Raw genomic sequence first — 27,665 nt, 5'->3', positions numbered from 1 at the left:
AGCATATTATAACCCTGTTTTTAATTCAAAAGGAACACATTAAAGAGTAGTCATTTTTTGCCTCAACAAACTTTTAGAGAAATATGCAGATTTCACTTGTTAGACTTATCTAGGTAACATTGGACCATCAAGGCTAGGAGTGATCAGTTAGATAGTTTCAATGTATATACCTCCTTTCTTCAGTACAATCCATATAGTGAATTGGGCTTTAAGTTTCAAGAGCTGGTGTCTTTTATAGTAGAGGATGGCCTGTCCCATTGAAAGTGACGATGAGAAAGTACCCACAGGAACATCCAAGTCACTCACAAGTTAGGATGAAAAGGAGTGTAAGATTTACTGTTGGAATTGCTGGCTGCAGATTCAAGCTGTGGTAACAATAAAGAAATTCTGGTAAAGTTATTGGTAGAATGAGATTATCCATGTTGTTACCAGAACTTAATTCTGCTGTTTTTTATAACTAGTGGTTTTATGAAGTAATCTCAGTTATCCTTAACATCCCTTAAAATGATTTATTGATGGATTGGAATTGATGGAAAAGAGACATTCTAGTACTCTGTAATGTAATTTTGCCTTTGTCTTTCTTTTTTTTAAGGGGGGGTGTCAATGTAAATGTAAAATCACTCCACACCTCTGCATTATATGCTTCATCATGCTGCCTGTGTATGCATAAGTCACAAATAATCAGTGATGGGTCTCTTCAATTTGGAATTAAATCATTGGTTCACACAAGCTGACTAGGATCTACAGATCCTGTGTGCAGGCACAAAGCTGGCAGCCAGAATCCCATGTGGAAACACTGTCACATAGTGGTTAATATGCATACGACAGGTCGTCGTCGCTTCTAATCTTTAGACGTCTTGCTGCCAGGTCGCATTTAGTGGGTCATTTGGCCGAAAAGCAACAGAGGCAAACTGTCGCATATTCATAATATGATGAGTAGACTGTTTGCCTCCATGACTCAATATTTCAGGATACGAACATGATGAAGAGGATTTGAAAGACGCATTGAATTACAGTACTATAGTCCTTGTACACAGCAGGGTTTACAGTAAGCAGATCTATTTTCCCCGCTTATTGAGGAATCAGTAGAGAACTGTCGGGACGTATTTTATCGAAAAAATAACACCACACTGTGTGCATTTCACTGACACCCGAAATGCTGAAAAGTCGGACGCACAGTGAGTTCAGTGAAATTGTTTTATCTGCTGCACTCGGTAGGGCATCTCTCACGGTGGTGCCAAACGACGCTGCGCTGTGAGAGAAATCAAAGCGCAGGCGTCGAAACGGGAGAGAGCCAATCTTGCGCAGACTGGGTAGCCTACTGTATACAGGGATTGATGCTGCTGGATAGATGGAGAACCCTCGGTGTAAATAAGAATGGCGAGGGCTGCGGCTCTAACATGTCACGTTATCTCTGTTTGAGATTGGATCACTTTATGCCACCTTCTGGATCTTTACAAGAAAACAAAACACGGCGTCCTTCTCTCCATTTTTTCTCGAGTCTGCCTTGACAGCTCGCCTGATTGTTTTCATTTGACACAAAAGCCAAAGCAGACGGGCGGCTTCTTCGAATAAACCCTCGTGAAAAACAGGTCATTATGACCTTAGCATCCCCCAGTAAAACAAAACCATCGGATTACATTTACGCGGCAGCATTCTGCTTGCATTTTTGGCTGTGGATTTCGTGCGGTGTATCCGTAGAGGGGCATCATCATTTCAGCGTTGAGGTAAGATAAACGGCCTTCCAACGGCGATTTTCATAAATGACCGTGCTCTCTACCCCACATCCTTTACCTCGGCGTCAAATACATGTTTATTGACGTTCTGTGTTTTCCGTGGGCACAATTAGAATGACGCTGAATATGGGGGCTTTGTGAACCTCGGGACAGTCCGCGCACAGAGGAGCGAGAATGTCGCGCATTCCTGTTTGCACGGCGCGATTGAACAGGAGGATGCTCCTTTGGGGTTATTGCACTGCGGTCCAGGAGCCACCAAAGTCAATCCCAAATATGTAACCCAGAAACGAATTGCATACGGTAGTCTAGTAGACACAGTTTTGTCACGGGCCAGCATCAAGTCAATCGTGCTCTAGCAGCAGCATCGCGATGTGGAGGAGATTTAGCATTTACAGGCACAAGTTGCATAATAGGATTTGCTTTTCTGTAATTTTGATCTAAACCATGGGGTCCCCTCCCACCTCTCTGAAAAAATCAAATAGTGCACAGACATTCGCAGGCAAAAAGCAAGAACAAACAACGAGAACGCGCACACGCACACGCGATATTCTATCTTAAGGCTCACTGAAATCTGCCTGATATTTCTCTGTGATCCTCTGAAAAAAACACAGGAAACGTCCACAGAGGAGAGCGGGAGGGTATGATAAACAAGGCGTGAAGTACAGCAGTTATGAGACTGAATGGGGCGGGATGGCTAGATTGGCTTGCTGGAACACATCTCACAGGATGTGTTTGTAGCTGCTTGGCCTGCTTGGGCAGTGGATGGTGAGGGCACGTCATTGCGGTCAACGGAGGGGATGTGTCTTGGAGTGGGCCCCACAGGATGATGTGGATCCCACAATTGTGCCATATATTCAGCCATATTTTCTCATTGGGGGGCAGACTGTAACAGAGGCACAGTCCTGCACAGTTGCTACCCCTTTAAGGCTTCTCAGCATTTCATTCAGTTTGGGATTTTAGATTTAACCATTGCAATGGCATGCACAGAGCAGTTTCCTCTCTGAAAATAATAGTTATAGTGTGACATTACAGGGCTTCATGTGAAATGCAAAATAAATTATGCTCAGCCAGCCATACTCATATTGCTTTTTATTACCGGATTGGCAACAGAGTAGAGGCACAAACACAGGCAGATGGCTGGAAATGTGCCACCTCAAATCACTTGCAGCATAGAACTGGGTAGGGTAACTCAATAACAAATTTCTTCATATTAATTTAGCTTCCAATCTGGTGCTTTTGTGCAAGGACTCCATACCACTCTAATGGGTGACAACCTCCTAGCAGTGTGCACATAGAATTCTATTAATGATTTTTAGTTTTCATTTGTCTGGATCTCCATTTGCCAATATCAGTGTAACAGCTATAGCTCCTGCGATTCATACATCAGTGCTTCATATCAATGTGTATAAAGATGTAAAGTAAAAGGAAACTGAAAGGAGAGGAACAATGAAGATAATGATGACAGCAGTTACTCCCATTATTGTTCCATTTATCATAAATTAGGGAATGTATGCTCATTTTTAAAATGTTGTTGGGAACTGTGAAAAATGAAAGACAATTATTTTTTTCTGGAAAATGTAGAAATAAAAAATAATTAAGCCATCTCAAAGCTTTTTATTAAGCCTTTTTAGTAAAGCAGCATTCCGAAAAATTTTACTAATATGTCAGGACACAAAAAACAAGGATCAAGAAAGACTGCAAGAAACAAACACAATACACTGAATACACATAAAATAAAAGACATGATGTTAAGATAACAAACAAATAGGTACTTCACATAAAATCAGCGTTATGTGTCTGGTAAATGTATGTTGTAGACGAGACATAGTACAACGCAGCGACTCAGAGGCACATAGCTGTATATTACTGGTTGGCAATGGTTGGCATCAGTGAGCACAGGTCATCGAAGTATGACTAGAATTTACATTCAGAGCCTTTTACTGATTTAATTTTGTCTCTGTTAATCAATTCACTGAATGGGTTCCTAAAATTAAAAAATAACCAGTATTTGATCATGTCTCCAACTACCCTTGCTCTGCCTTCTGCCAAAACAAACTGACTCTGTGGACATCAAATAGTCAAACACTGTGCCCACAAATAGGCCTCAACTTGATTCACAAACAGTTCACTGAAAGAGAATACCATGTCTGTCATTCTGATAAAGGATTCACTTTCCATTTCAGCTGCATGTTGGATTCAAGGAGTACATTCTCGAACAAGAGGAAGTCAAAATGTAATTCTTGAATACGTAGATTAATGCGCCCCAACCTGTGCAGCTTATAACAAAAACTTGCTTTTTAACCAGTTGTAGCTTTAGAGAAAAGAGAAATTAATCTCATTCTGTACATTTCATGCATTGAGGTCATTGCGGCGTATTTGTTCTATGGTAATTTTTGCCACAGGGTTTATTTTGCAGAATTTCGTTAGAAATGAGGACTATACAAATAGTTAATTTCATAATGTATACACTGCAGGGGAAAAAGTGTCTCTAAATGTGATGGTACTGCCAGGGGTAGTTTTTTTATACTGTAATAGAGAAACTAGTGTGCTCTAACTATTATTAATTCAAAGTTATAACACCCTGCCATGTATAAGAGAATAATAAATGTGCAACATTCAGGGTATGATTCCAGTACCCCAAGTTTAAAATAGAGGTGACCTGTTTCAAACAAATCCTGAAAAGGTTTCCGCTTTTCCAAATGGATCCGTTGCTTTTGCTTTTTTTACAGGGATGGCTACAAAGATATGGTTACCTTCCCCGCACAGAACCTGGCATGTCTGTCCTGCGCTCAGCCCAAACCATGCACTCAGCCATTGCTGCCATGCAGCAAGTCTATGGTCTGAATGTCACAGGGACCCTGGATGAGGAGACCAAGGAGTGAGTATACAAATTATGATGCAGACATGACTACACAAACACAACTGACACGTTTGCATTTGCAGACAATGAAATCAGGTTGATTTACAATTTGGAACAAAATGATGTAGGGTTGTTACAGTTTAAAGAAAAACAGAATTAGATGTGACCTTCACCTGTGACCACCTTGCAACACACAAAGCGGGCGAAAGTTTTAATTCTTGTTCTTCTTCTCGTTTTGCACGGTGATGCAGTGATATCACTCTGAGGTGAGAATTAATGTTTTTGTTTTGTCTATGTATTGTGTGTGCCTGTCCTTGTGCCTCTCAGGTGTGGTATGACTGAGAAAACATGACATCTGATTTATGATCAGCTTCCCCTTTAGCTATCATCTGTTTGAACATTACTTACTGCCATTCAGTTTGCACACAATGCTTATCTTTCTACTGTGATACCTGAGAAGAAAACCGCTAACTTCAGTAAGGTGCACCATGTTAAGGTGTTTGAATTAAAGTCATCAAGTTTAAATATCTTGTCTTCAAAACTCTCTTCTCTTCTCTCCTGTTGTGTTGGTTTGTCAGAGCGAGGAGGAGGTTGAACGTGTGTTTCTTGGGTTACTATTTTTTACTCACATTATCTATCCTATATACATTATCGTTTATTTTTTCTTTAATGGTGTATTGATTGTTGAGATGCCAGGTGTACCCAGGCACCTGCCTGGGAGTGCTTGTGAACCAGTGGTATGGTGGCCTCTGAGGCACCATCTCCGTCTCTCCGGCAAGGAGTGCGGATAATTCAGCTGGATAGTACAGTGTTGGTCGAAGAAATGCTGCTTTCAGTCAGCAAGCAGGTAGGACATTGGAACCTCACATACACATGAGGAATGATCAAAGCAGTGATAGTTCTGCTGAAAAGCGAAGCCGATGTGCTAATAGCTATCAGTGTGGTCATTAAAGATATGTTTGTAAAGGTGTCAACTCTGTCTGTTCCCCCTATGCGGAACACCATCTCTGGCTTCCTACTGTTTATGTCCAAGGACCTTTTAGAAAACGAACGCTTCTAAGTTCATTTTCAAACTGAGTACGGGTTGCAGAGATCTAAAGCACAATCAGTCTCTGAGTAGGATGAGTGTTCATGTTTTTAGATTTGCTGCCACAGACTGGACTCACGGGTCTCCTACGAAGATGGCCTATGCTAGCCCAGGACAGCTGAAGTGCCACATTGTGTTGAGTGTCCGCATCGGTTTCGCTTGTTTTTTTTTCTCTTCTTAGTGTTTATTTCCTGGTCTCTCTTGTTCTTTTCTTTCTCCATGCTTTTCTTGGAAAAACTTTTTAAACATTAATGGTGGGATGGACAGAAACAAGAGTGTTAATTTCTGACATTTAGTGTCAGAAACCTCTAGATGAGCTTTTTTTACAAGACCGGATGAGGTGGACTGGGGCTCACGGTGGAAGGGTTCTTACTACCTAAGCCATTAAACTCAGCTGAATACAGGTGTAGCTATTATCCTCAAAGCCTCAGCGAATGCAGATTTTCTGTTGTCTGCTGAGCCTGTGAAAGGCAGTTTCTTATTTGTTTGTGATGATCAACGACACTGTTTTTTATCTAGTTAATGTTTATTCACCAACAAGTGTTGTAGAGAGAGTGAGGCTCCTCTAACTGTTTTAACTGTTTTGTTTCATGACTTGCTGGTTACTTGTAGAATCAGAACCAGAATCACTTTATTTTGAGGCACTTTATTTGCCTCAGAGGGGCAATTGGACAGGATAAAAAACCCACAATCCAGATAGTCCACATAGGTCTGGAGCTGCAGCAATCTGCAGGTAGACTCGACAAACTCTTTCCCTTGACTGTATAAATGTAATATCATTTCAGTGAGTTTCGTAAAATTTGAATCAATAGTGTCTCCTGGCTAACAGGTCTAGTCATATTGGTTTTTCAACAACGTTTTTTTTTTACTGGACATAGGTGTCATTTATTTTCTGCACTCAAAGCATTTGGGTTTGCTGATGAATTGTATCCCAATTCTCTGTGCTCACGCTGATGATGTGTATTATGTTAATCACTGCAGGCTTGACTTAGTGTTAACAGCCTTTATTGAACATGTCGATAACAACAATAACATGTCGATAGAATTTCTCCCAGACCAATGGTTGTAAGCATGCCCCTAATGTTGCACAGTTTCCATGATGGCCTCTGTTGGAGGATGCATTGTTTTAAGGTATTGGGATATATTTGGGGCATGAGGCTTTTGGTCGCAGAAACTGTGAAGAACAAAGTGTGTGCTCGGATGTCAAAGTGGAGGAGGTTGCTACCTGTCACGTGCCGCTGGGGCGGACTCACGCAGGGAACCACACTTCAGAGCAGGGATAGGTTGAAAGCGCTTTTATTGCTTTGAAATGGCAGGACGGGTTGCAGGATCTGGGTGGGAGAGGCGTCGGGCACTCTGCGACAAGGGAGAGGCGTCGGGCACTCTGCGACCAGGGAGAGGCGTCGGGCACTCTGCGACCAGGGCGGGCGGAGTGGGGATGGGATGGGATGGGATGGGGTGGGGTGGGGTGGGATGGGGTGGGGTTGTGGCAGGGCTGAGAGCCACAATCCCCCAGCGCCAGGCAGAGCGTGCCGCTGCCCTTTATAGGGATCTTGATTAGCGGCATCTGCTGTAGCTGGCGCCGATTGCAAATCGGGATCAGGTGTGAAACCCTGACACTACCCCAGTTGATGTATAAAGGAATAGTTCTGATTGATCAGTAATCTGATTGCCTCAACACTTTGGCATTCATGTGTGGGGTTGTGATGGCAAAAGGGCTTGTATGAGGAAATCCAGAGGATAATCCTAGAATTATTCTGGTTGGGGGAACATTGGACCCAAGCTGCATTGCTCTATTAGCCCATAGCAGAGGGCGATGAAGGCCTAATGGACATTTTGATCGAAGTATCAGATTGCAGACTACAAAAAAGACTATGAATATGTGCCCTACTGGCTGGTTGTGCCTAAAGGGCTTTTGCGTCAGGCAGGATATTTTGGTCTAGATCGACAACTATTCCTGATGCAGCCTGGAGATTTTGATTACAGCACAGTTTTTCTAGCTTGGCAGATTTTAACATACAGGCGGATTGGTGATAAACCCCTGAGTTTGTGGCTGTTGGAGGAACCTTTTTTCAACAACCTTTCTGGACAGATCACTCCTGTCAGGCTGTTTAACAGGGTTACACAGAAATTTGAACGGCCTTTCTACACCACGTGAAATGGTTTGCAATGGATTTTTTCTGCTACGAGCCGTGTAGTGGGTAGAGAGATTATAGGTTCTCCTCGCTGACAGTCCTGACAAGAGTTGTGGTGTGTAAGGACTAGGCCTGCTGCTGACCTTAAAGACTGCACTTTCCAATAAATTTGAAGATGCAAATAAGAAAAACCTATACTGAGTAAGAGTTGGTCATGGACTTCTGTCGACATCCACCCTCACACCTCCTACTTCTCATTAACAACTCTGTAGTACAGGTGGTGGACTCTGGGCACCATCATCACCTGTGACCTGAAATGGAAGACTCACTCTTCAAAGGTCATCAAGTGGACACACCAGAGGATGTTCTTCCTCAGGCTGCTTATGTGGAATTCAGAGGGTGAATGGTTTGTCTCTATATGTGGCCCTGTGATTGACTGGCGACTGGTCCAGGGTGCATCCCTGCCTCTCTCCCAACAACAGCTGGGATAGGCTCCAACATCCCCCTGCCACCCCAAGTGTAGGATGGGCTATATAATGAATGGATGGATGGATGGAATCTATCACTGCTATTGAGTTAACCTGTGTATTTTATGTTTTCCCTTTGTGTCTTATGTAATCCCAGGGTTTCAATAAATGGATTTTTTAAATCTCAATACTCTCTTCTCTTCTTCCCCTAAATTTTAAGTTGGATGCAAAAGCCTCGCTGTGGTGTTCCGGACAGATTCAGAAGCACTCTAAAGTCAAGGAAGCGAAGATATGCGCTGACAGGACAAAAGTGGCAACGTACGCACATCACCTACAGGTGAGACAGTTGTCATAGCAACCATTGAGATTTTTGTGCCAGTTGTAGTGTTCATATTTGTAAGTGTTAATTTCCCCAGCTCTCCTCTGTCTACCTTCACTTTTATACCTTTGGATCACATGCAAAATGTTTTCATATAGACAGCTCAAATGCTCTACCTGTAATGACACACACACATATATATATATATATATATATATATATATTATACATATTCACATACATACATATTCTTTTCCATGTATAAATAACCTGTGGGCAAATGGAAATACAGGCTTTGACAGCTTATAGTTAATATAAATCTGTTAAACACCCTTATATATTCTTTTCAGTCATTATCCTGTTTCATAATACAAAACAAACATTTTTGGCTAAGACGCATGAAGACTGAAGGCTGTTCTCCTTTCTCATATAAAATTGTTTGAAATTCCAGAGTGTAAAATGCCCCTAATCTTAGCAGAAATAGTCAAATGTTCATTTTATCTCCCCTGATTAAGTTCTATCCTTTAATAGGTTCTGAGAACAGATAATCTGGCACATCAGGACTCTGGCACAACTGCAAATTGACAGGTTGCAGCAGTAACAGACGATAACAGTGGCAATTTATTCGAATTTTTCTCCCACCTTTAATTTTAATTGATGAGGAACCTCTCCAAATATGTCAGTCGGTTCAGAGCCAGTGGTGCTATGGTAGAGAGAAGGAGAGAGGATTTAGATCTCAGGATCTCTGCCTGCTAGGGACTGATATAGACTGCTATGTAAAAGTTCAGTGAAAGCTCCAGGGCTTGCAATAGTTGTCTCAAGTTTTTTGTTAATTATCTCTTTAATTATCTTATTTATTTATTTCATTAGCTATTTTGAAATGTGAAAAAATACCCCTCCTAATTCATGAGGCAACAAGGCTACAAATTGATGAAGCTGGACTCACATTCACATTGGTTTTACTATTTGTAAACTCTTCTCACTAGTTCCTCTTCTCACTAATTTTTCATGTGTTTTTCTTCCCAAAGCATAAAAAATGTAACACCAAAGGTGGGTGCCCGGGAGACCCATGATGCCATTCGGCGCGCATTTGATGTATGGCAAGGAGTGACTCCACTACGATTTGAGGCTGTTCCATACAGTGCTCTGGAGACTGGAAGGCGTGATGTGGACATCACCATCATCTTTGCTTCGGGGTTTCATGGTGACAGTTCACCCTTTGATGGGGAGGGGGGATTCCTTGCCCATGCCTATTTTCCAGGACCCGGAATAGGAGGGGATACTCACTTTGACTCTGATGAGCCCTGGACCCTTGGGAACCCCAACCACGATGGTAAGTTTAAGAAAAACAATTATAAAAATGGTGTAAACATTAATTAATTCTCACCAAAACTGAATTAAACAAACTATGTGTAAATTTGATGTCACTAAGTGGTGGACTTCCTTACAGATTGGTGAAGAATTGATAGATATCTTCAGCCTATTACATTTACAAATGAATTAATAATCAGTACATTGCCATCATAAGTGGTGTATTTAGTAAGGTAAGATGATTATGAGTTAGTCCGGGGGTGGGCAAACTTTTTGGCTCAGGGGCCGCATTTACTTTTCAAATTTGACAGACGGGCCAGGTCAGCACAAGATGCGATACATATAAAAAAAAAATGCATTTATTAACGGTACATGTAAGACTCGTCTGATATTTGCTTTTAAAATAAAACCAGCTTGGTTTTGAAGGCTCTGACGTTTGCTTGCATTTCATGCACAAACCAGTTTTTCCCTTGTAGCTTCACATCTAGCTCATTCATGTGTGTCAGTATGTCCAGAGTAAAGGCTAAATCACAAATCCAATGTGTGTCATTCAGCCCAGGGAAATTCTCAAGTGTTCTCAAGTAGCTCCAAAAACAAAATAGTCTCTTGTGAGCTCCCACATTCATTGATCCAATCATTCAATCATTCACATCAAGTATGAATTCTGTACCAGTCTTCAGTGGGCCAGATTAAAAAGACCAATGGGCCGGATGTGGTCCATGGGCCGTAGTTTGCCCACCCCTGGGTTGTCTGTTGAGGTTCTCAGTAATCCAGGTCACGGTAAATTATTTTCAAAATCTTCTTGTCATGGCAACCGGATTTGATTTTTTCCACTTGAAGATGTTTCAACCCTGATCCAAGAGGCTTCCTTAGTTCCAATGGCCTGTGGGGAGTTTCTGACTATAACTGCCTGGTTTGGGGGCAGGTCTAGGTCATGATGCTTGTTATGTAAACCCCCCCCCCCCTCAAAAAAAGTGTAACAAAAAGTGAAAGCCCTTTTGAGTTTTTCTGAAATACCAGCAACATATGTTATGACAATGTCCTTCCGTTTGTTACTGTCCTCCTCCTGTTCTGTGATCTTGTATCTGGTGGTTTCAATTTTGGGAAAGGCCCAGTTAGTGAGCCACAAGATTTAAGAGCTTTCCTAAAGAAAACCTTCTTTAATGTTGGACCTCAGTTTTTCAGCCTTCAGCGGATGGGGGGATGTTTTTGACTCAGATTTCTCTGAAATCAGAATGTGAAGAGCAAACAGTGGTTGGTATGTTTTGGTTTCCATTAAATCTTGATATCCAGGCTCCTGTCCTGTAGAATATGAACACAACATTCAAAGAAGGGAAGTTTGGCATAAGTGACATCCTTGCTAGTGACTTTGATGTGGGCGGCGATCATGTTGAGGTGTGTTGTAAATCCTTCTACCTCTTTCTTTTTAATCTTGACCCATGTATCATTCATATACCAGAACAAATGGAGTGGAGTGCCCATGAAAGAGGGACGTTCTTGCTCAACAACACTTTGACAGGCTAGGAGGAGCACGGGAATTGAACAAGAAATATTCAGATCCAAGGATGACTTCTTTAACCCTCTACTGCATAAGGTGCTCCTTCGAACACAGCAATGTCTGTATTCTGGCCAGAGAAGTCTACTAGTTCCATAGAGCAGTCAAAGAAGTCATCTGTGTCAGAACAGCATGCCGCCTCTGAAAAAAGTTGGGCCTTGGGCACTACCTTTCGCCCACATATAAGGCTATACTGGGATCCCAAGATGAATTTGCTCACACAGACCAGGCCTATCTGCACCCTCCAAACCACCCAGAAAGCTCCATCAATGGAACCAGACCCTGGTGACTACTGCCTGAGCCTCAGTCTTTGTGATCCCATAGCTTTTAGTCCTTTGTTTCACATTTGGAGAATTTTGGTTGAACCCTGTCCAATTTTAATCCAGACAGGCCCCAGAAATTTTGAAATGAGTTCCAATGTCTTCAAGGGACGAAAATCAAGTCCAATTGCCATGAGAGGAAGATTTTCAGACTTCTAAGTAAATTGGAGTAGTTTACCAAAGAGATGAAGTTAGTTGTGCATTTATCAGTGTAGTAGTTTGTAGTTTAGAGGCGGCAGTAGAAATGACAGGTTAAGAAGATTCTTCTTTCAGAGTTGTTGCACTTTTATGTTCACTCATTGTGCTATTTGACTTTTGATTTGTACAATTTTGGCCAAAATCCCAATATGTCAGAGAGAAACAGATTTTTTGAACACAAAATCTTGTTATGCTTTGTTCTAATGAGCCCTATTTAGACCATTAGACCTAAGTTTATGTATATGTAAGTTTATACATACATGCATATACACACACATGTGCACACACGTGCACACACATATATATGTATGTATGTATGTATGTGTGTGTGTGTATATATATATATATATATATATATATATATATATATATATATATATATATATATATATATATATGGATACATAACATACTGGCCTGTGCGCCCCCGAGGATGGCTCAGGGAGACACTGGCCTGTGCCGCCCTGAGGCTGTATTGCAAAGGAACTAAAGCAACATCACCTAACAATACGTCCCTCATGTTGATCTCATGGTGTACCTCAGCGTCAGGTCTAGGCGCCTTCTAGACATTCTCACAGAAAGCTCTCATAATTGTCTCACTAGTGAGGCCAGACGGAAACATGTTGTCCAACACAAAGTATTTACTCTGTGCTGGACAACATGTTTCCACAATTAGGGCAGGGGAACCATAATAACAGTAAACACAAAACTAACACTAATATTCCACATGGTTGCTGTCAAAATGCTCCAGTTGGAGTTTCTATGCCTTGAAAGCTGGAAACAATTTAATGGGCTTTCAGAGTGGTGCTATTGTAAATGTTGCATGTTGACATGCGCACTAATGGTATCTCTTGTGGGTAACTGGAGAGTCTTTACCGGACATATTTGGATCAGTGGAAGAGGCTAGTTCTATGAGATGAATAGTTGAGGGGTAGGTACTGTAGCTTCTGGTTGAGGTCAGTACACAATGCCATTGGCCAGATGGATATCATGTTTTAAACATAGTAATCCCCTGGGAAGAGATTTTCAGTCACAAGTTATGCAAATGTTATGCCCCTTTGAATGTAAGCTGACTGTAACACAAGGGGTGGCCATAGATGCAAGATTTTATTTTACATTTTTGTGTGTGTGTGTGTGTGGGGGGGGGGGGGATATTGGAATATTGCTGTTTATATGAGTAAACTGGGACCTCAGCAGTTCATTGTGCTAGGCTGACAAGAAGGAGGGGGAGGAGAAACTAATGTCAGAGGTTGTTTGAGTTGCTTGGTTTGTTTATCTATCAGAATCATAAGTACTTATTGATCCTGGAGAGAACTGAATGTTAATAATATCAAGTATAAACAATTAGCTGTTTTGGCGCTCATATTTTGAGTGTTTTGTTACTCCTCAAATGCAATTGTTTCTCTCTCTTATTCAGGCAATGACCTGTTCTTGGTGGCGGTCCATGAACTGGGGCATGCCCTTGGTCTAGAACACTCCAATGATCCCACAGCCATCATGGCTCCTTTCTACCAGTACATGGACACCGAGAACTTCAAACTACCTCATGATGACCTACAAGGCATCCAGAAAATCTATGGTATGTTTACACACACACATACACACACACACACTCACATACACATATCTATATATAACTTTTGGTGGTTACTCTTTGGGCATATAATGATTGCGATATCATTTTCATAACATATTATTTCACACTTAATTTATCCACTAATTCACACAGGCAGTATGTGCTCAAATACAATTAACAAGATTGAAGGGGTAAAATAAAAAATAAAATATTATCTGGTCAGGTTTGGTAATTATTTCATATTTGTTTGCATAGCACCAAGCTGTGTATTCTAGCTGTCAAAGGCATGTCCTATTCATCTTAGGAAGAGATGAGACAACACAACTTTATCTTTGTATTTTAAGTTTTTTTATATGATTAAAGTTGATTTTGTAAAGAGATTGTTGGGAAGTACTTCTGATTTAGGCTGGTCTAAGTTGAAGCCTGTAGGGAGGAGACTGAGGTTGTCATAAGAAATAACACAGAGAAGTACATATTCTTTTGAGCTCTGCAGAGGGGGAGACTCGGTGCGCTCTTTGGAGGCAAGATCCAGAGAATCCTCCTTACTTGCCATTTTATTGTGGGAAGTGTATCGGTGTTGTTGACAAGATCATATACTGGGAGAGGGTAATCCCTGTTTACATTTAGGGGGGTAGGTTCCTTATCAGGGGCGTAGGTTCCCATTTGCTTTGCAGTCATTTGGCAGACGCTTTCATCCAAAGCGACTTACAGTGGAGGTGCCCGGGATTGAACCCAGGACCTCATGCATGCGCTCTACCACTGAGCTGCAACACCTTTATGCTTATTTGAATTTGCGGTCATAGGGGTAGGTTGCTGTTAAAGACGAAGGCCATTTGTGCTCACACATCTTCATGTGAGATGTCAAAGTAACATAGCTATGAATATAGAGAGAAAACTCTAACAGAGATCATCGCAGAGCTGAGGGTAAATTAGCTTAACTTTTTCAGGTCCACCAGATAGAGCCCCTCAGCCAACCAGGCCCCCACCCACAGTCCCTCCTCCTCGCTTCCACCTGCCTTCAGACCCACGAAAGCATGACCGCCATGCCAGGCCTCATCGCCCCCCACAAGGGGCAAAGCCATCCAACCCCAACTCAAAACCCAACATATGTGATGGAGGATTCAATACCTTGGCCATCCTACGCCAAGAACTTTTTGTATTTAAGGTAAGGTAAATCTCTGAAAGGTTTCAAGCAGATTTGATGTAATAATGATGACAGTATTGATAATATTTTTTGATGTGTCCATTTCTTCAGGACCAGTGGTTCTGGAGGGTGCGAGACAACTCAGTAGTCCCTGGCTACCCTATGCAGATTAACTACTTCTGGAAAGGATTACCTGCTAAAATAGATGCCGTTTATGAAAATAGTGAAGGGAAATTTGTATTTTTCAAAGGTAATATAAACATTTTCCAATTTATTCATATACATATATGTGTGTATATATCCATCCATCCATCCATCCATCCAACTTCTACTACTTAGTCAGGTTCGGGTTGCAGGGTCAGCAGCCAAAGCAGAGAGGCCTTTCCCTCTCCCTGGCCTCTTGGTCCAGCTTTTCCGGGGGATCCCAAGGCGTTGTTAGGCCAGCCTAGAGACATAGTCCCTTCGGTGTGTCCTGGTTCTCCCCTGGGGGCTCCTCTAGGTTGGACATGCCTTTAACTCCACACCAGGGAGACATCCAGGAGGTATCCTGATCAGATGCCTGAGCCATCTCATCTGTCTCCTTTCAATGTGGAGGAGCAGGATGGATGGCTGAATGCCTCAACCTCTAAGGGAAATCCCAGACACCCTGCAGTAAAACTCATTTTGGCCACTTGGATCTGGGATCTTGTTCTTATGGTCACGACCCACAGCTCATGACCATAGGTGAGAATAGGAAAATGGATCGACTGGTAAAATGAGAGCTTCGCCTTTTGAGTCAGCTCCTTCTTCACCAAGACAGAACAGTGATATCTGCATCACTGCTGTACATTGATTCGCCTGTCGAATCTCTTGTTTGGTCATTCCCTCACTTGTGAACAAGACCCAGAGATACCTGAACTTCTCCACTTGAAGCAGGACCTCCTCCCTGATCCGGAGCCAGCAGTCCAACTTTTTCCGGCTGGGAACCATGGTCTGGGATTATGAGGTGCTGATCCTCATCCCGGCCGCTTCTCATTCACGTGTGAACTGCTCAAGGGAGAGCTGGAAATGACTGTTCCAATGAAGCCAACAGAACAATATCATCTGCAAGAAGCAGAGGTTTGGTCCAGAAGCCACCAAACTGGACTTCCTCAACATCCTGGCTGTCTTAGAAATTCTGTCCATAAAAGCTATGAATCGGTGATGAATTGGTGACAAAGGGCAGCCCTGGCGAAGTTCAACCCTCAAAATGAATCCAGCAGAAAACTAAACAGACTTACAACCGTCAAGAGGCCTGATACCAGAGCCTGAGCCTTACGTTGAGGTGAGTCCAACTATATCTAGCGGGAACCCTCTCAGTCTCGTGCACCAGATCGTGTTCCTTCCCCACCAGAGAGGTAACATTCCAAGTTCCTAGAGCTCCGGCTACCACCTGGCTCACATTGCACCTGACCCCCTTGGCCCCTCCTATGGTTAGCCCATGGGAAGGAGAACCTAAGTTGCCCTTATGGGCTGAGCCCAGCCAGGCCCCATGGGTGCAGGACTGGCCACCAGGAGCTCGTCATCAAACCCTATCCTGGGTTTACATACCTGTATTATGCATGTGTATGTATGTATACACACACACACACACACACACACACACACACACACACACACATATATATATATATATATCATCCATATAGAAACATAAATATATGCAGTTAGTGATTGTGATTGGAGAAAAACTATTAATTTTACAGCTATTTGCTGCTATTATACAGCTTTTTGCATACATATTTGGTCAGAATTGCAATATACTGGTTGAATCTGCAGTTTTATGTTCTGTATACTATATCAACAGAAAGAGTGCAAGTCCGATTGATCTACCCATCAAGCAGATTAACATGACATCTGTCACCCAGAAGGATCAGCGTGCCTCATGCTTTATTTATTCACTCAGGGGGACTTAACTGTGTGGGTTTGTGTGTGTGTCTGTGTCTTTGTATATATGTGTTTGTGTATGGCTACTTACTACCATCAAATCAGGACAGAAGTTCTCCTCAATTTGCCTGAGGCACTTATGATCAAACCGAATTAAATGTAACAAAAACTTCAATAAACTTCAAAACGATAAGTCTCAGTGGAAATGCCTCCTGAACACCATCTTGCCGTGTATTGTATTATAGATTACACTGCAAGATTTTAAGCTAAGCAGAAATGTTAAAACATGGTGATACATCTGACCTGAGATCACACATTTGCAAATAAACATGGAAAAAAACAAAACAAAGTTTGAATCATCAGTGAGCAGATAATGACTGTCAAGAACCAAATTTTAAGTTATACTGACAGAAATATCTTTCCTACTTTGTTTATTCTTCAGGAAACCGTTTCTGGGTCTTTAAGGACACCACTCTACAGCCGTCATACCCTCAGGACATCTCACTGTTTGGGAGCGGTATGCCCACACAGAGCATTGAGACAGCAGTCTGGTGGGAGGATGTTGCTAAAACCTACTTCTTCAAAGGAGATAGGTCTGTATGGGACCATTATCAAAATACTGTATCTTTTTAAGAATCAAACAAAGAGTTAGATATGGAATCACTCAGTGCTAATAGCCACTAAGTCTTCCAGATAGCTATAGGAGAATTACAATATCATTTGTATTAGGCAGCTAACTCCTTTCATTTTTGAATGCAATTTTTGTGTTTCAGGTTCAGCATACCAGTACAATATGCTGAGACTTGTTTTGGCTCTCAGAAAAATTTATGTGTAAGCTTCAAGATTCTGTGTTTTCTGAGCCGTTCCAATAAGTGATGTCATAAGATATTGAACATGCTTTACATTCACTTTCAATTTGATTTAAATTGAATTCCATATTAGTCCCTTGATCGGTCATGGCCCATGTCATCAGCCGACAGATGCATAAATACAACCAAAACAAGAACAATAAGTTATATAAATAGCAAGTAAATTGATAATCAATGCCAAAATATAAGAGTGATGAGATAGCAAAGTGTATGGGCCCAAATGCAACCATGATGACTCCACACCCCAGAGAAATAGTTTGAAGAGTTTACTGAGGAACAGGAAGGGTTCTTGGAAACAGGCTGGGTAGGTAACAGGAGGGCAAATTGGGGCAGTAAAAGCGAAGGCAGGTAGGAGAACGCTGGAAAGTCTTGTACCAAAAATGTGGACATGGTGCAGATTTGTCTGCCCCTGAAGAGCAGCAGCTGTTCATCAAGGTTAAGGTGAATAAACTGATGAGGTGGGTGAGCCTAGCAGGCTGAGGCAGAACCAATGGAGAAACAATTAACGAATCATGACGTTTTTTTCAATCTGGTTTAATTAGTGAGTTGATAAAGTTGTAAGCGTGCTCTCCCTAGGGGCATTATTTCATCCGTGGGCCACCATGGCCAATAATACAAGATACTGTTGTAAGTTACCTGCAGTTCCTGATCTAAAACGAGGGTCCCTCAAAACTATACAATTTCTTTTGAGTTTTTTTGATTCTTAGAATTTGAAATTTGCAAATGTGACATGTTTGTTAAAGTTGACAAAATGCCTAGTCATGATACTGTCATCTCTCAAACTGCTGCTGCAAATCATGACAACAGGGTGTTCTGTCCATCATTTCAAGAATGATTTTATTTCTCTCTGTCTTTGACAGTATGTCATTGGTTTGACTTTATTAAAATGACATATTATGATTGTTATTATATGATGGTTCTTTTGAATTGCTTAGTGTCTGAAAATTACATTCTCAGACTCATGTGCGATGACCGTTTTAGTCTGGCAGAAAGTCAAAAGCCACAGATTGGTTGCTTCCTTACACTAGCCCCTATACATTTTTTTCTTTGATTGATGTAGTAATGGTTTTCATGTTTTGCTGCTGAATAAGTAGATATTCTCATTAGAGTCAGGAGTGCTCAATAATTGTTAGTCACTGTCAGTATAAAGTAATGCATCTCTCAATCTATTTCCTCCAGATGACATGTTGGAGCCTTTGGTCTTTCCAGGCATACTTTGGAAGAATTGATAGCCCCAACATTCTAAAGATGTTTTCGATGAGAATTTCAGTACAGTTATTTTAACTCAAGACACCTAAACAATGCATATCTCTATTGCAGTAGATTTAGTTGGCAAGTCCAAGCTAAGTAACACGCTTTGCTAACCCACTGCAGAACGATAGATAATGGGACAGTCTCACTTAGTAGAGCAGTAGAGCCCTCTCATCAGAAAGTTGGTGATTCTAGCCCAGGCTCCCCCCTGTCTGAATTCTGAGTACTTGGGCAAGACCCAAACCCTCAATTGCTACCAATGGTCTGATTAATTTCTCATATGGCAACTCTGCTGCCATCGTTGTGTGAGTGCGTGTGAATGGATGAATGTTAAACACTGTGTAAAGTGGTTTGAAACTTCAAGGTGATAAAAATACTGTATAATCATAAAGGTTATGCAGATGACATCCAGTTAACAAAAGTGACAGCTCCTTTTTGCTCCCTCTGGTGGCTGCCGTGCCTGGCTGTGTAGGTTTTGTTATTGCAGATTTTTGTTGACCAACATGTAGTTATTGCAAAATTCAACGCACTATTGAATTAAATTCTGACTGCGTGCTATGGCAACATATTACCAACTACATCTGTCAACACATCCTGTGCCTTTACTGAATATATTTCTGCCTTGTTACAGATACTGGAGGTACAATGAAGACATGAGGACCATGGACCCAGGTTATCCCAAACCCATCACAATCTGGAAGGGTATCCCAGACTCCCCACAGGGTGCATTTGTTGATAAAGCTAATGGTATGTTGAACATTCTAGTAAGAATCATGCCATTCACAGCAAAATGTTGCCATATTCTTTTCTAAGAGACAATAATGTGTTATAAGTTGTATGTGATTGTATGAAAGAAGGTATACATGAGAAAATAACTGTCCAAGCATCAGTTTCATTGGTCAAAATTGTGATTTTGATACTATATAATTAAAACCCTCTATTATGACATACAACAACAAGAAGAAGAGGAGGAGTGCGTGTTTGGAGGCAGAGTGAGAGGGGGAAAGGAAAGAGCCTGGGACTGAGAGTAGGGACTTTGAATATTGGGACTATGACAGGAAAAGGTAGAGAGTTGGTCGACATGATGCAGAGAAGGAAGGTGGATATACTGTGTGTCCAGGAGACCAGGTGGAAAGGTAGTAAGGCTAGAAGCTTAGGAGCAGGCTTTAAGTTGTACTATTATGGTACTGACAAGTAGAGAAATGGAGTAGGAGTTATCTTGAAGGAGGAGTTTGTTAGGAACGTCCTAGAGGTGAAAAGAATGTCAGATAAACTTATGAGTCTGAAATTGGAAATTGAAGGTGAGATGCTCAATGTTGTTAGTGGCTATGCCCCGCAGGTGGGATGTGAATCTGAAGAGAAGGAGAAGTTCTGGAATGAGTTGGATGTAGTGATGCAGAATATTCCCAGAAATGAGAGAGTGGTAATTGGTGCAGACTTCAATGGACATGTTGGTGAAGGCAATAGAGGGGATGAAGAAGTGATGGGCAGATTTGGTATCCAGGATAGGAATGCAGAGGGACAGATGGTGGTAGATTTTGCAAAAAGGATGGAAATGGCTGTAGTGAATACCTTTTTCCAGAAAAAACAGGAACATAGGGTAACTTATAAGAGCGGAGGTAGGAGCAGGCAGGTAGACTACATCTTGATAGACGAGGTAACCTGAAAGAGATCAGTGACTGCAAAGTAGTTGTAGGTGAGAGTGTTGCCAGACAGCATAGGATGGTGGTTTGTAGGATGACTCTGGTGACAAGGAAGATGAAGAGAACAAAGGCAGAGCAGAGGACAAAGTGGTGGAAGCTGAAAAGGGAGGAGTGATGTATGGTTTTCGGGGAGGAGTTGAGAAAGGGTCTGGGTGGTCAGGGTGAGCTTCCAGATGATTTGACAACTACAGCTAGTGTTATCAGGGAGACAGGTAGAAGAGTACTTGATGTGTCATCTGGAAGGAAAGTAGATAAGGAGACTTGGTGGTTGAATGAGGAAGTGCAGTAGTACATACAGAGAAAGCGGTTAGCAAAGAAGAAGTGGGATACTGAGAGGACTTAAGAGAACAGACAGGAGTTCAGGGAGATGCGGCGAAAGGTAAAGATAGAGGTAGCAAAGGCAAAACAATGGGCGTATGATGATTTGTATGCTCGGTTGGAAAGTAAGGAGGGTGGGAATGATCTATACAGGTTGGCGAAACAGAGAGATAAAGTTGGAAAGGATGTACAACAGGTCCGGTTGATTAAGGACAGAGAGGGAAATGTATTGACAGATGCTAGAAGAGTGATGGGAAGATGGAAAGAGTACTTTGAAGAGGTGATGAATGTGGAAAACGAAAGAGAGGCAAGGGTAGATGAGGGGACTATTGTAGACCACAAAGTAGCAGAGATAAGTTAAAGTGAAGTAAGGAAGGCATTGAAGAGGATGAAGAGTGGAAAAGCAGTTGGTCCTGATGATATACCTGTGGAGGTGTGGAAGTGTCTAGGAGAGGCGGGGGTAGATTTTCTGACTAGATTATTCAACAGGATCTTAGAGAGTGAGAAGATGCCTGAAGAATGGAGACAAAGTGTGATGGTGCCTATTTTTAAGAATAAAGGGGATGTGCAGAATTGTGGCAACCAAAGAGGGATAAAATTGATGAGCCATACAATGATGTTACGGGAAAGAGTAGTGGAAACTAGACTGAGAGCAGAAGTCAGCATTTGTGAACAGTAGTATGTCGTCATGCCTAGGAAGAGTACTACAGATGCAGTATTTGCATTGAGAATGCTAATAGAAAAGTACAGAGAAGGCCAGAGGGAGCTGCATTGTGTTTTTGTAGACCTAGAAAAAGCATATGACTCTTGTGTCTTGTGTCGTATGAGGAAGTCTGGAGTGGCAGAGAAGTACGTTAGACTGGTGCAGGACATGTATGCCAGCTGTGAGACACTGGTACCGTGTGCTGTAGGGGTAACAGAGAAGTTCAAGGTGGAGGTGGGACTCCATCAGGGATCAGCTCTGAGCCCCTTCTTGTTCACAATGGTGATGGATAGGCTGACAGATGAGGTTAGACAGGAATCCCCATGGACCATGATGTTTGCGGATGACATTGTGATCTGTAGTGAGAGTAGACAACAGGTAGAGGAAAATCTAAAGAGCTGGAGGTATGCTCTGGAAAGGAGAGGAATGACAGTGAGTCGCAGCAAGACAGAATATATGTGTGTGAGTAAGAGGAACTCGGGTGGAATGGTGAGGCTACAGGGAGTGGAGATCAAGAAGCTGGAGGATTTCAGGTACTTAGGGTCAACAGTCCAGAGCAACGGTGAGAGTGGAAAAGAGGTGAAGAGACGGGTCCAAGCAGGTTGGAATGGGTGGAGAAAAGTGTCAGGGGTACTATGTGATAGAAGACTTTCAGCCAGAATGAAAAGGAAAGGTGTACAAAACAGTGGTGAGACCAGGGATGATGTATGGACTAGAAACTGTTACAATGTTACAACTGTGACAAAAGACAGCAGGCAGAACTAGAGGTTGCAGAGATGAAGATGTTGAGGTTCTCTTTGGGAGTGACAAGGATGGATAGGATCAGTAATGAGTCTATCAGAGGAACAGCACATGTTCAATGTTTTGGAGAGAAAGTCAGAGAAGCCAGACTGAGATGGTTGGGTCATGTACAGAGGAGGGATAGAGAATATATTGGTAGACGGATGCTGGAATTGGAGCTGCCAAGCATGAGGTCTCGAGGAAGACCAAAGAGAAGATTTATGGACGCAGTGAGAGAAGATATGAAGGTAGTTGGTGTGAGAGAGAAGGATACAGAGAATAGTGTTAGATGGAGAAAGTTGACTTGCTGTGGCGACCCCTGACGGGAAAAGCCGAAAGAAGAAGAAAAAGATTATAACATACTCAAACAATATGTTACTGGCCCTAATGAAGAGTGTATGTGTAAAAGAGGCTATATTCAACAGTAAAATCTGTGGCTAGCTGGACTTATCACAAAACTCTCAATGCTCTAAACATCTAGGTGGTAAAAATGTAGCAAATGTAGCAATTTTCCAACATAACTGGAAAATTAGCTTTGTTCAAACAGACAAAAGAACATGAAAATTGCAGTGAATGTATTTCAAATTATAAATTGAAAAACAGTAAAATGTCAGCAAATATTTTGTGCCATTCCAAGTTAATATATATAGAATGCATCTATCTTTATGTAAAAAAGTCATACCTTATAATCCTTCCATCTAGGTTTTACCTACTTTTACAAGGGAAAGGAGTACTGGAAGTTCAACAACCAACTGCTTCGTGTTGAACCAGGCTACCCAAGGTCTATCCTTAGAGACTTCATGGGATGTGATGGTCTACCTCCAGACCCTGACTGGGACTGGAGCCCCCCAGTGGCAGAGGAGCGCCACTATGACAATAGTGATGTCGATGTTGTCATCAAATTAGACAGTGCAGGGGGCACAGAAAAGGCAGTGGCCATTGCTATCCCCTGTGTCCTTGCGCTATGCATGATGGTCCTTCTATACACTGTTTTCCAGTTCCGGAGGAAGAGTACACAGCGCCACATACTGTACTGCAAGCGCTCCATGCAGGAGTGGGTCTGAGGCATTGCTAACACGCTGTATACAGACGGGTATGAAACTCTGATAAACATCTAGTTATTGCTTGACACCCGGAGAAGAGGCATTGGAAACACTGTAAAGGGTACAGTCCATAATGCTTGCATTTTTGCATATTTTTAAAACTGCTTCGAAAAACAGATAAAGTGCAAGCTGCAAGGAGGCAAAATGATCATCGGAACTCAACTGAAGAACGTGAAAGACCCACATGCTTTATACCAACTAATATGTATGTATCTGATTTTACTTTTATCTTGGATCAAACGCATCAGAGCTAAGCTTTTGTAAGGAAGTGGGTCCGTTGTCTATCTGTGTCTGCACACTGCTTATGAAGCCTTTAGTTCCAACTTCAGTGGAAACATTAGGCATAGGCTTTACATTCTTTTCATAATCATATAGCCCTGATATTTGCTTTGTAGAATTAAGGGCCCTGTAAAAGATTATTCATTGTATTCATTGGGAAAAGGACTGCTACGCAGACCAAATATGACATTTTCCTCCAAAGAGGATTACTGCTCAATTATGTTTTTGAACTGATATATTCCTCAAACGTTGTGGCATCATACTCTGATTTTCATTTTTTCCATATTTATTCATATCAACTAGTCTACGCCGTAATCTGTGGAGTATGAAGCGGCCATTAGTAACTGAAGACTGTTGTGGCAGTCAGTCTCCAAAAAACAGGGGCCAGAAACTTTGCAATATTTATGAGGCTGCCTTAATCCCAAATTCCTTGTTCTGTTTTTTTCTTGCTCTCTTTGTTTTACCCTGGAAGCTGGATATTGAATGGCATAGTATGAATGCAAACAGTGTATATAGGCATTAATTATCGCTCATAATGCAACTTGAAATCTAGTGGCTAAAGACAGTTTGATCTGTGGTGGCTTCAGCGATTTTTAAAAAAATTGCTAAGCAGTCTTGAATACCTGTTGGCAAGAAGAATATCAGCTTTTATCTGCCACTATATTTCACGGAGAAAGGGAGGGGTTTTGTGTGCTTGTGCGTGTGTGTGTTTGTTTGTGTGTGTGTGTGTGTGTGTGTGTGTGTGTGTGTGTGTGTGTGTGTTTTTGTATGGTTTTGCATACACTATTGTGTACTGTACAGTCCTGTTCCGTAGTGTCACATATTGAGAAGTTTGTATTCTGTTTTCCTTTTTTTCTTGCCAAGTCTGGAAATCACTTTAAATAGTGTCAATCTATACATTTAAAACAGGTTTACAAAATCCTTATCCCATATTTTTCCAGGTTTTTATAAGGTTTGTAGGTTAAAATGCTTCACTCAGCAGCAAGTCATACAGAGAAAGATAGCAGATAGCAGTAAAGATGATTAGAGACAAATCGACACAAGAAGCATGTGTTTCAAGAAAAATATGTTCACATGTCTAGATAACACCTGCATACATGTTATTGTTCCATTGTTTCACCTAGATGTGGGAAAAAGGTAAAGGAGGCCACCACTAACCACATTTTTAAACGAGAATGGGGATTGCAAATTATGAAAAAGAAAATACTGCTGTATCTAGATACCAGGGAGAAAGGTCAATTAGTATAACTTGTTTATTTAATGTATACCTTTGTATAACATCATTACAATCATCACTAAAACTACACATATACTTCAATAATAGATGAAACACTAAAACAAGTAATTCCAACATTCAAGTCTGTCTGTAACTATGTATATATACAGTATATGTCAATATACTGTGTATCAATATATTGTGTATACAGTATATGTTTGGCCCCTTAAACTGTAGTGTGTAATGTGCATTAAAAGAAGTTCACTTTATTTAATAACTAAGGTGGTGGTGGATCTCAGTTGAACATATTTTTCTTGCCCAATGTTTTGTATCAAATGCAATACACAGCCTCGATCCTTATGGAATATATTCGCAAATGCCTTTGGTCCCCTGCCAAACATGTAAGTACATGATTGTTGGTTTTCAAGTTTACTCGATGATTGGGGATTCATGATGTAATTTTTTATATATGTATTTATGCTTCTTGTTTTTCTTACTCTTTTACTTGAAACAATCATACAATAAGTGAAACTTTCTCTGTGCAGGATTTCTGAAAAAAACAAGCCAAAAAAAAAAAAGTGGTGTTGATAGCCATTGCATTCTACAAGGAAGGTAGGAGGAAATTTAGATGCTAAAATGTACTTAGTTAACATTTTTTTTTACAGAAAGGTATGGGAGAAAAGCTGAAAATCCAAGTATTGGTAATGCATGCCACTGTTTAAGATGTGTTCCTCTCACACCTGGAGCAATTAGTTATTTGGATATTATCGTATAAGTTCTTTCTTGTCAGTTCAGTTCTCTGTACGAGCCATTGTCAGATCCATTTTCCATCAATATAAGACGTGAAATAACTAGCTTCCAGGCTCCACATATTAATCTTCAGGTGAGGTAATAATCTCTATGGCTGCACATGTATGCAGGTGCTTGTAGTTGATGGGGTTTGAGATTGTTTGGAGTAAGACACCAAAAAGTTATCAGATAGAGCAAAGACAACAATTCAAATACAGAATCAGATATCTGAGGCGGAGCTGAATCGCTGCACACATCAGTCAATTTCATGACCACTATAATTTAATGTGGAGGGAAAAACTCTGGCTCAGTATTGTGTGTGATGTCTTACCAGTTTATGCATTTGCGGTGAGGATCTGAAGGCTCCTGCAAATGTGAACTACAGATGGCCAGTGGAGCGAGTCAGCACTGTATTTTTGCTGTGTATTTTGTCTGTGTTCAGCACCTCAAATCTTGCATTGTATTGTACTGAGGGCGAGACGCTGTGAATAAAGTGAGTTTGAAATGCGGTGATATTTTTTTCTGTCACCAAGTAATCTTGCTTTTGTTTCCTGAAAAAAAAAAAAAAAAAACTCACTTGATACTCCTGAAATGTAAGATGTTGGTTGAATGCAAGTGAAATCATGGCCTCAAGCCTCTGGTGCTTCTGCCTGCTTTGACATACACTGGAAAACATTACAGCTAATCTGACGTGTCCTTAAAACAAGAAAATGGGCTGGTCAAACACAGATCAATACTGATAACCAAGGGTGTGGAAGAAAACTTAAAAAAATGTCTATTTACATAAGGGAGATTATGAAGTGAAAGTTTGGAACAAATTTATTCAATGGATGATGAAATGATGTACATTGTAAATTAAAGCAAGCTCATAATGGGTGTTTTTGTATCATGCTCACAGAAAACACACACACAGAAGTCGGTTCAAAGTTGGATCAATGCATATGACTTTTGACATGTCGACAGCATGAAACACAGCAGAAATGGTACAGTCAAATATATTGAAACATGGAAACTAAAGCTGTAGCGTTGATTTCATAGACATAAACCTAAGGCTGATCTAAAAAATCCTTAAACCAGGGGTCCCAAACTCGCGGCTTGCAGGCCAACTGCGTCCAGGGGGATGGTAGTTTGAGGCCCCCGCCTTAATATATAAGTTTAATGTTAGTGTGGCCCGCACAAGTTTGATGCTATGTGTGCTAAATAGTTAGGTCGGTCTCATTCCGGGGGCCGCATGCTTCAGAGCACCCGGGTTATACCGGGAACGCCACCGTGTCCAGCACCAGCCTGAATACACATGTAAACCACGGACATAAACAACCCGCCGCTGTAGCAGCACCGGGGAAGGCAGCCGCGCTGAATACACATGTAATCACAGATTTACACAACCTGCCGCTGCTGCCTTCACCGGTGCTGCCGAATACACATTTAAACAGATAAACAACACGCTGGTGTGGCTGTGACTGGAGCCGGGTGCTCTGAAGCACAAGACCTGACGGGGAAAATGAGGGCTTGGACGGTAACACGGAGCTAACACTATAACATATACACACACGCGAGTTGTATGTGTGTGTCTCTGTGTTAGCATTAGCTCCATGCTAGCCACGAGACGAACTTTTCAAACTGTATTAAACTTTTTATTTATTTAAGTTTAATGTTAAACGGGCACCACAAACATTTCAGGTTTCCATGGTTTCTGACCTTCAACCAATCACAAACAGTGCTGTGCTTGCCGACCCAGGCGCAGGACCCTGAGCCGATCAGGTACCGGTGGAAGTTACGTTCTCCGTGCGTCAGCTAAACACTGAAACTCAAACTTCATTGCGACATTGACACCCAGTGGAATTATATATATTACCCAGCCCAAAACATGTCTTTCTCAAAGCCTGCAGTGAAGATAAAGGTTGGTGTTGAGCACAGACAATTTCAGGAAAAGTGGGAAATTCAGTATTTCTTTGTGGACCACAGGGGCACCCCGACGTGTCTTATTTGCACAGAGGAAGTTGCGGTGCACAAGGAATACAATTTGAAACGTCATTGCACA

At 41.5% G+C, this 27,665-nt stretch overlaps 1 protein-coding gene across 2 annotated transcripts; it reads left to right on the top strand.

The window, feature by feature from the left end:
• Positions 1-1,314: 1,314 nt before the first annotated feature.
• Positions 1,315-26,134, top strand: mmp16b (matrix metallopeptidase 16b (membrane-inserted)). 2 transcript variants are annotated; one of them, XM_086172788.1, is made up of 11 exons: positions 1,315-1,727; positions 4,466-4,614; positions 4,848-4,862; positions 8,506-8,622; positions 9,633-9,937; positions 13,406-13,567; positions 14,512-14,729; positions 14,820-14,958; positions 17,056-17,206; positions 19,365-19,480; positions 22,940-26,134. In XM_086172788.1, the coding sequence occupies exons 1-11, from the start codon at positions 1,599-1,601 to the stop codon at positions 23,299-23,301; spliced, it is 1,863 nt and encodes a 620-aa protein (XP_086028914.1). In that variant the 5' UTR covers positions 1,315-1,598; the 3' UTR covers positions 23,302-26,134. The 2 variants fall into 2 exon arrangements, with proteins under 2 accessions (XP_086028914.1, XP_086028916.1); XM_086172790.1 differs by lacking the exon at positions 4,848-4,862.
• Positions 26,135-27,665: the final 1,531 nt, after the last annotated feature.

Source organism: Fistularia commersonii, chromosome 25, assembly GCF_037954325.1.
Source record: "Fistularia commersonii isolate RoL2024-O1a breed Wild chromosome 25, RoL_Fcom_v1.0, whole genome shotgun sequence".
In the NCBI taxonomy this organism is placed as follows: domain Eukaryota; kingdom Metazoa; phylum Chordata; class Actinopteri; order Syngnathiformes; family Fistulariidae; genus Fistularia; species Fistularia commersonii.
This window is presented reverse-complemented; position numbering and strand designations above follow the sequence as displayed.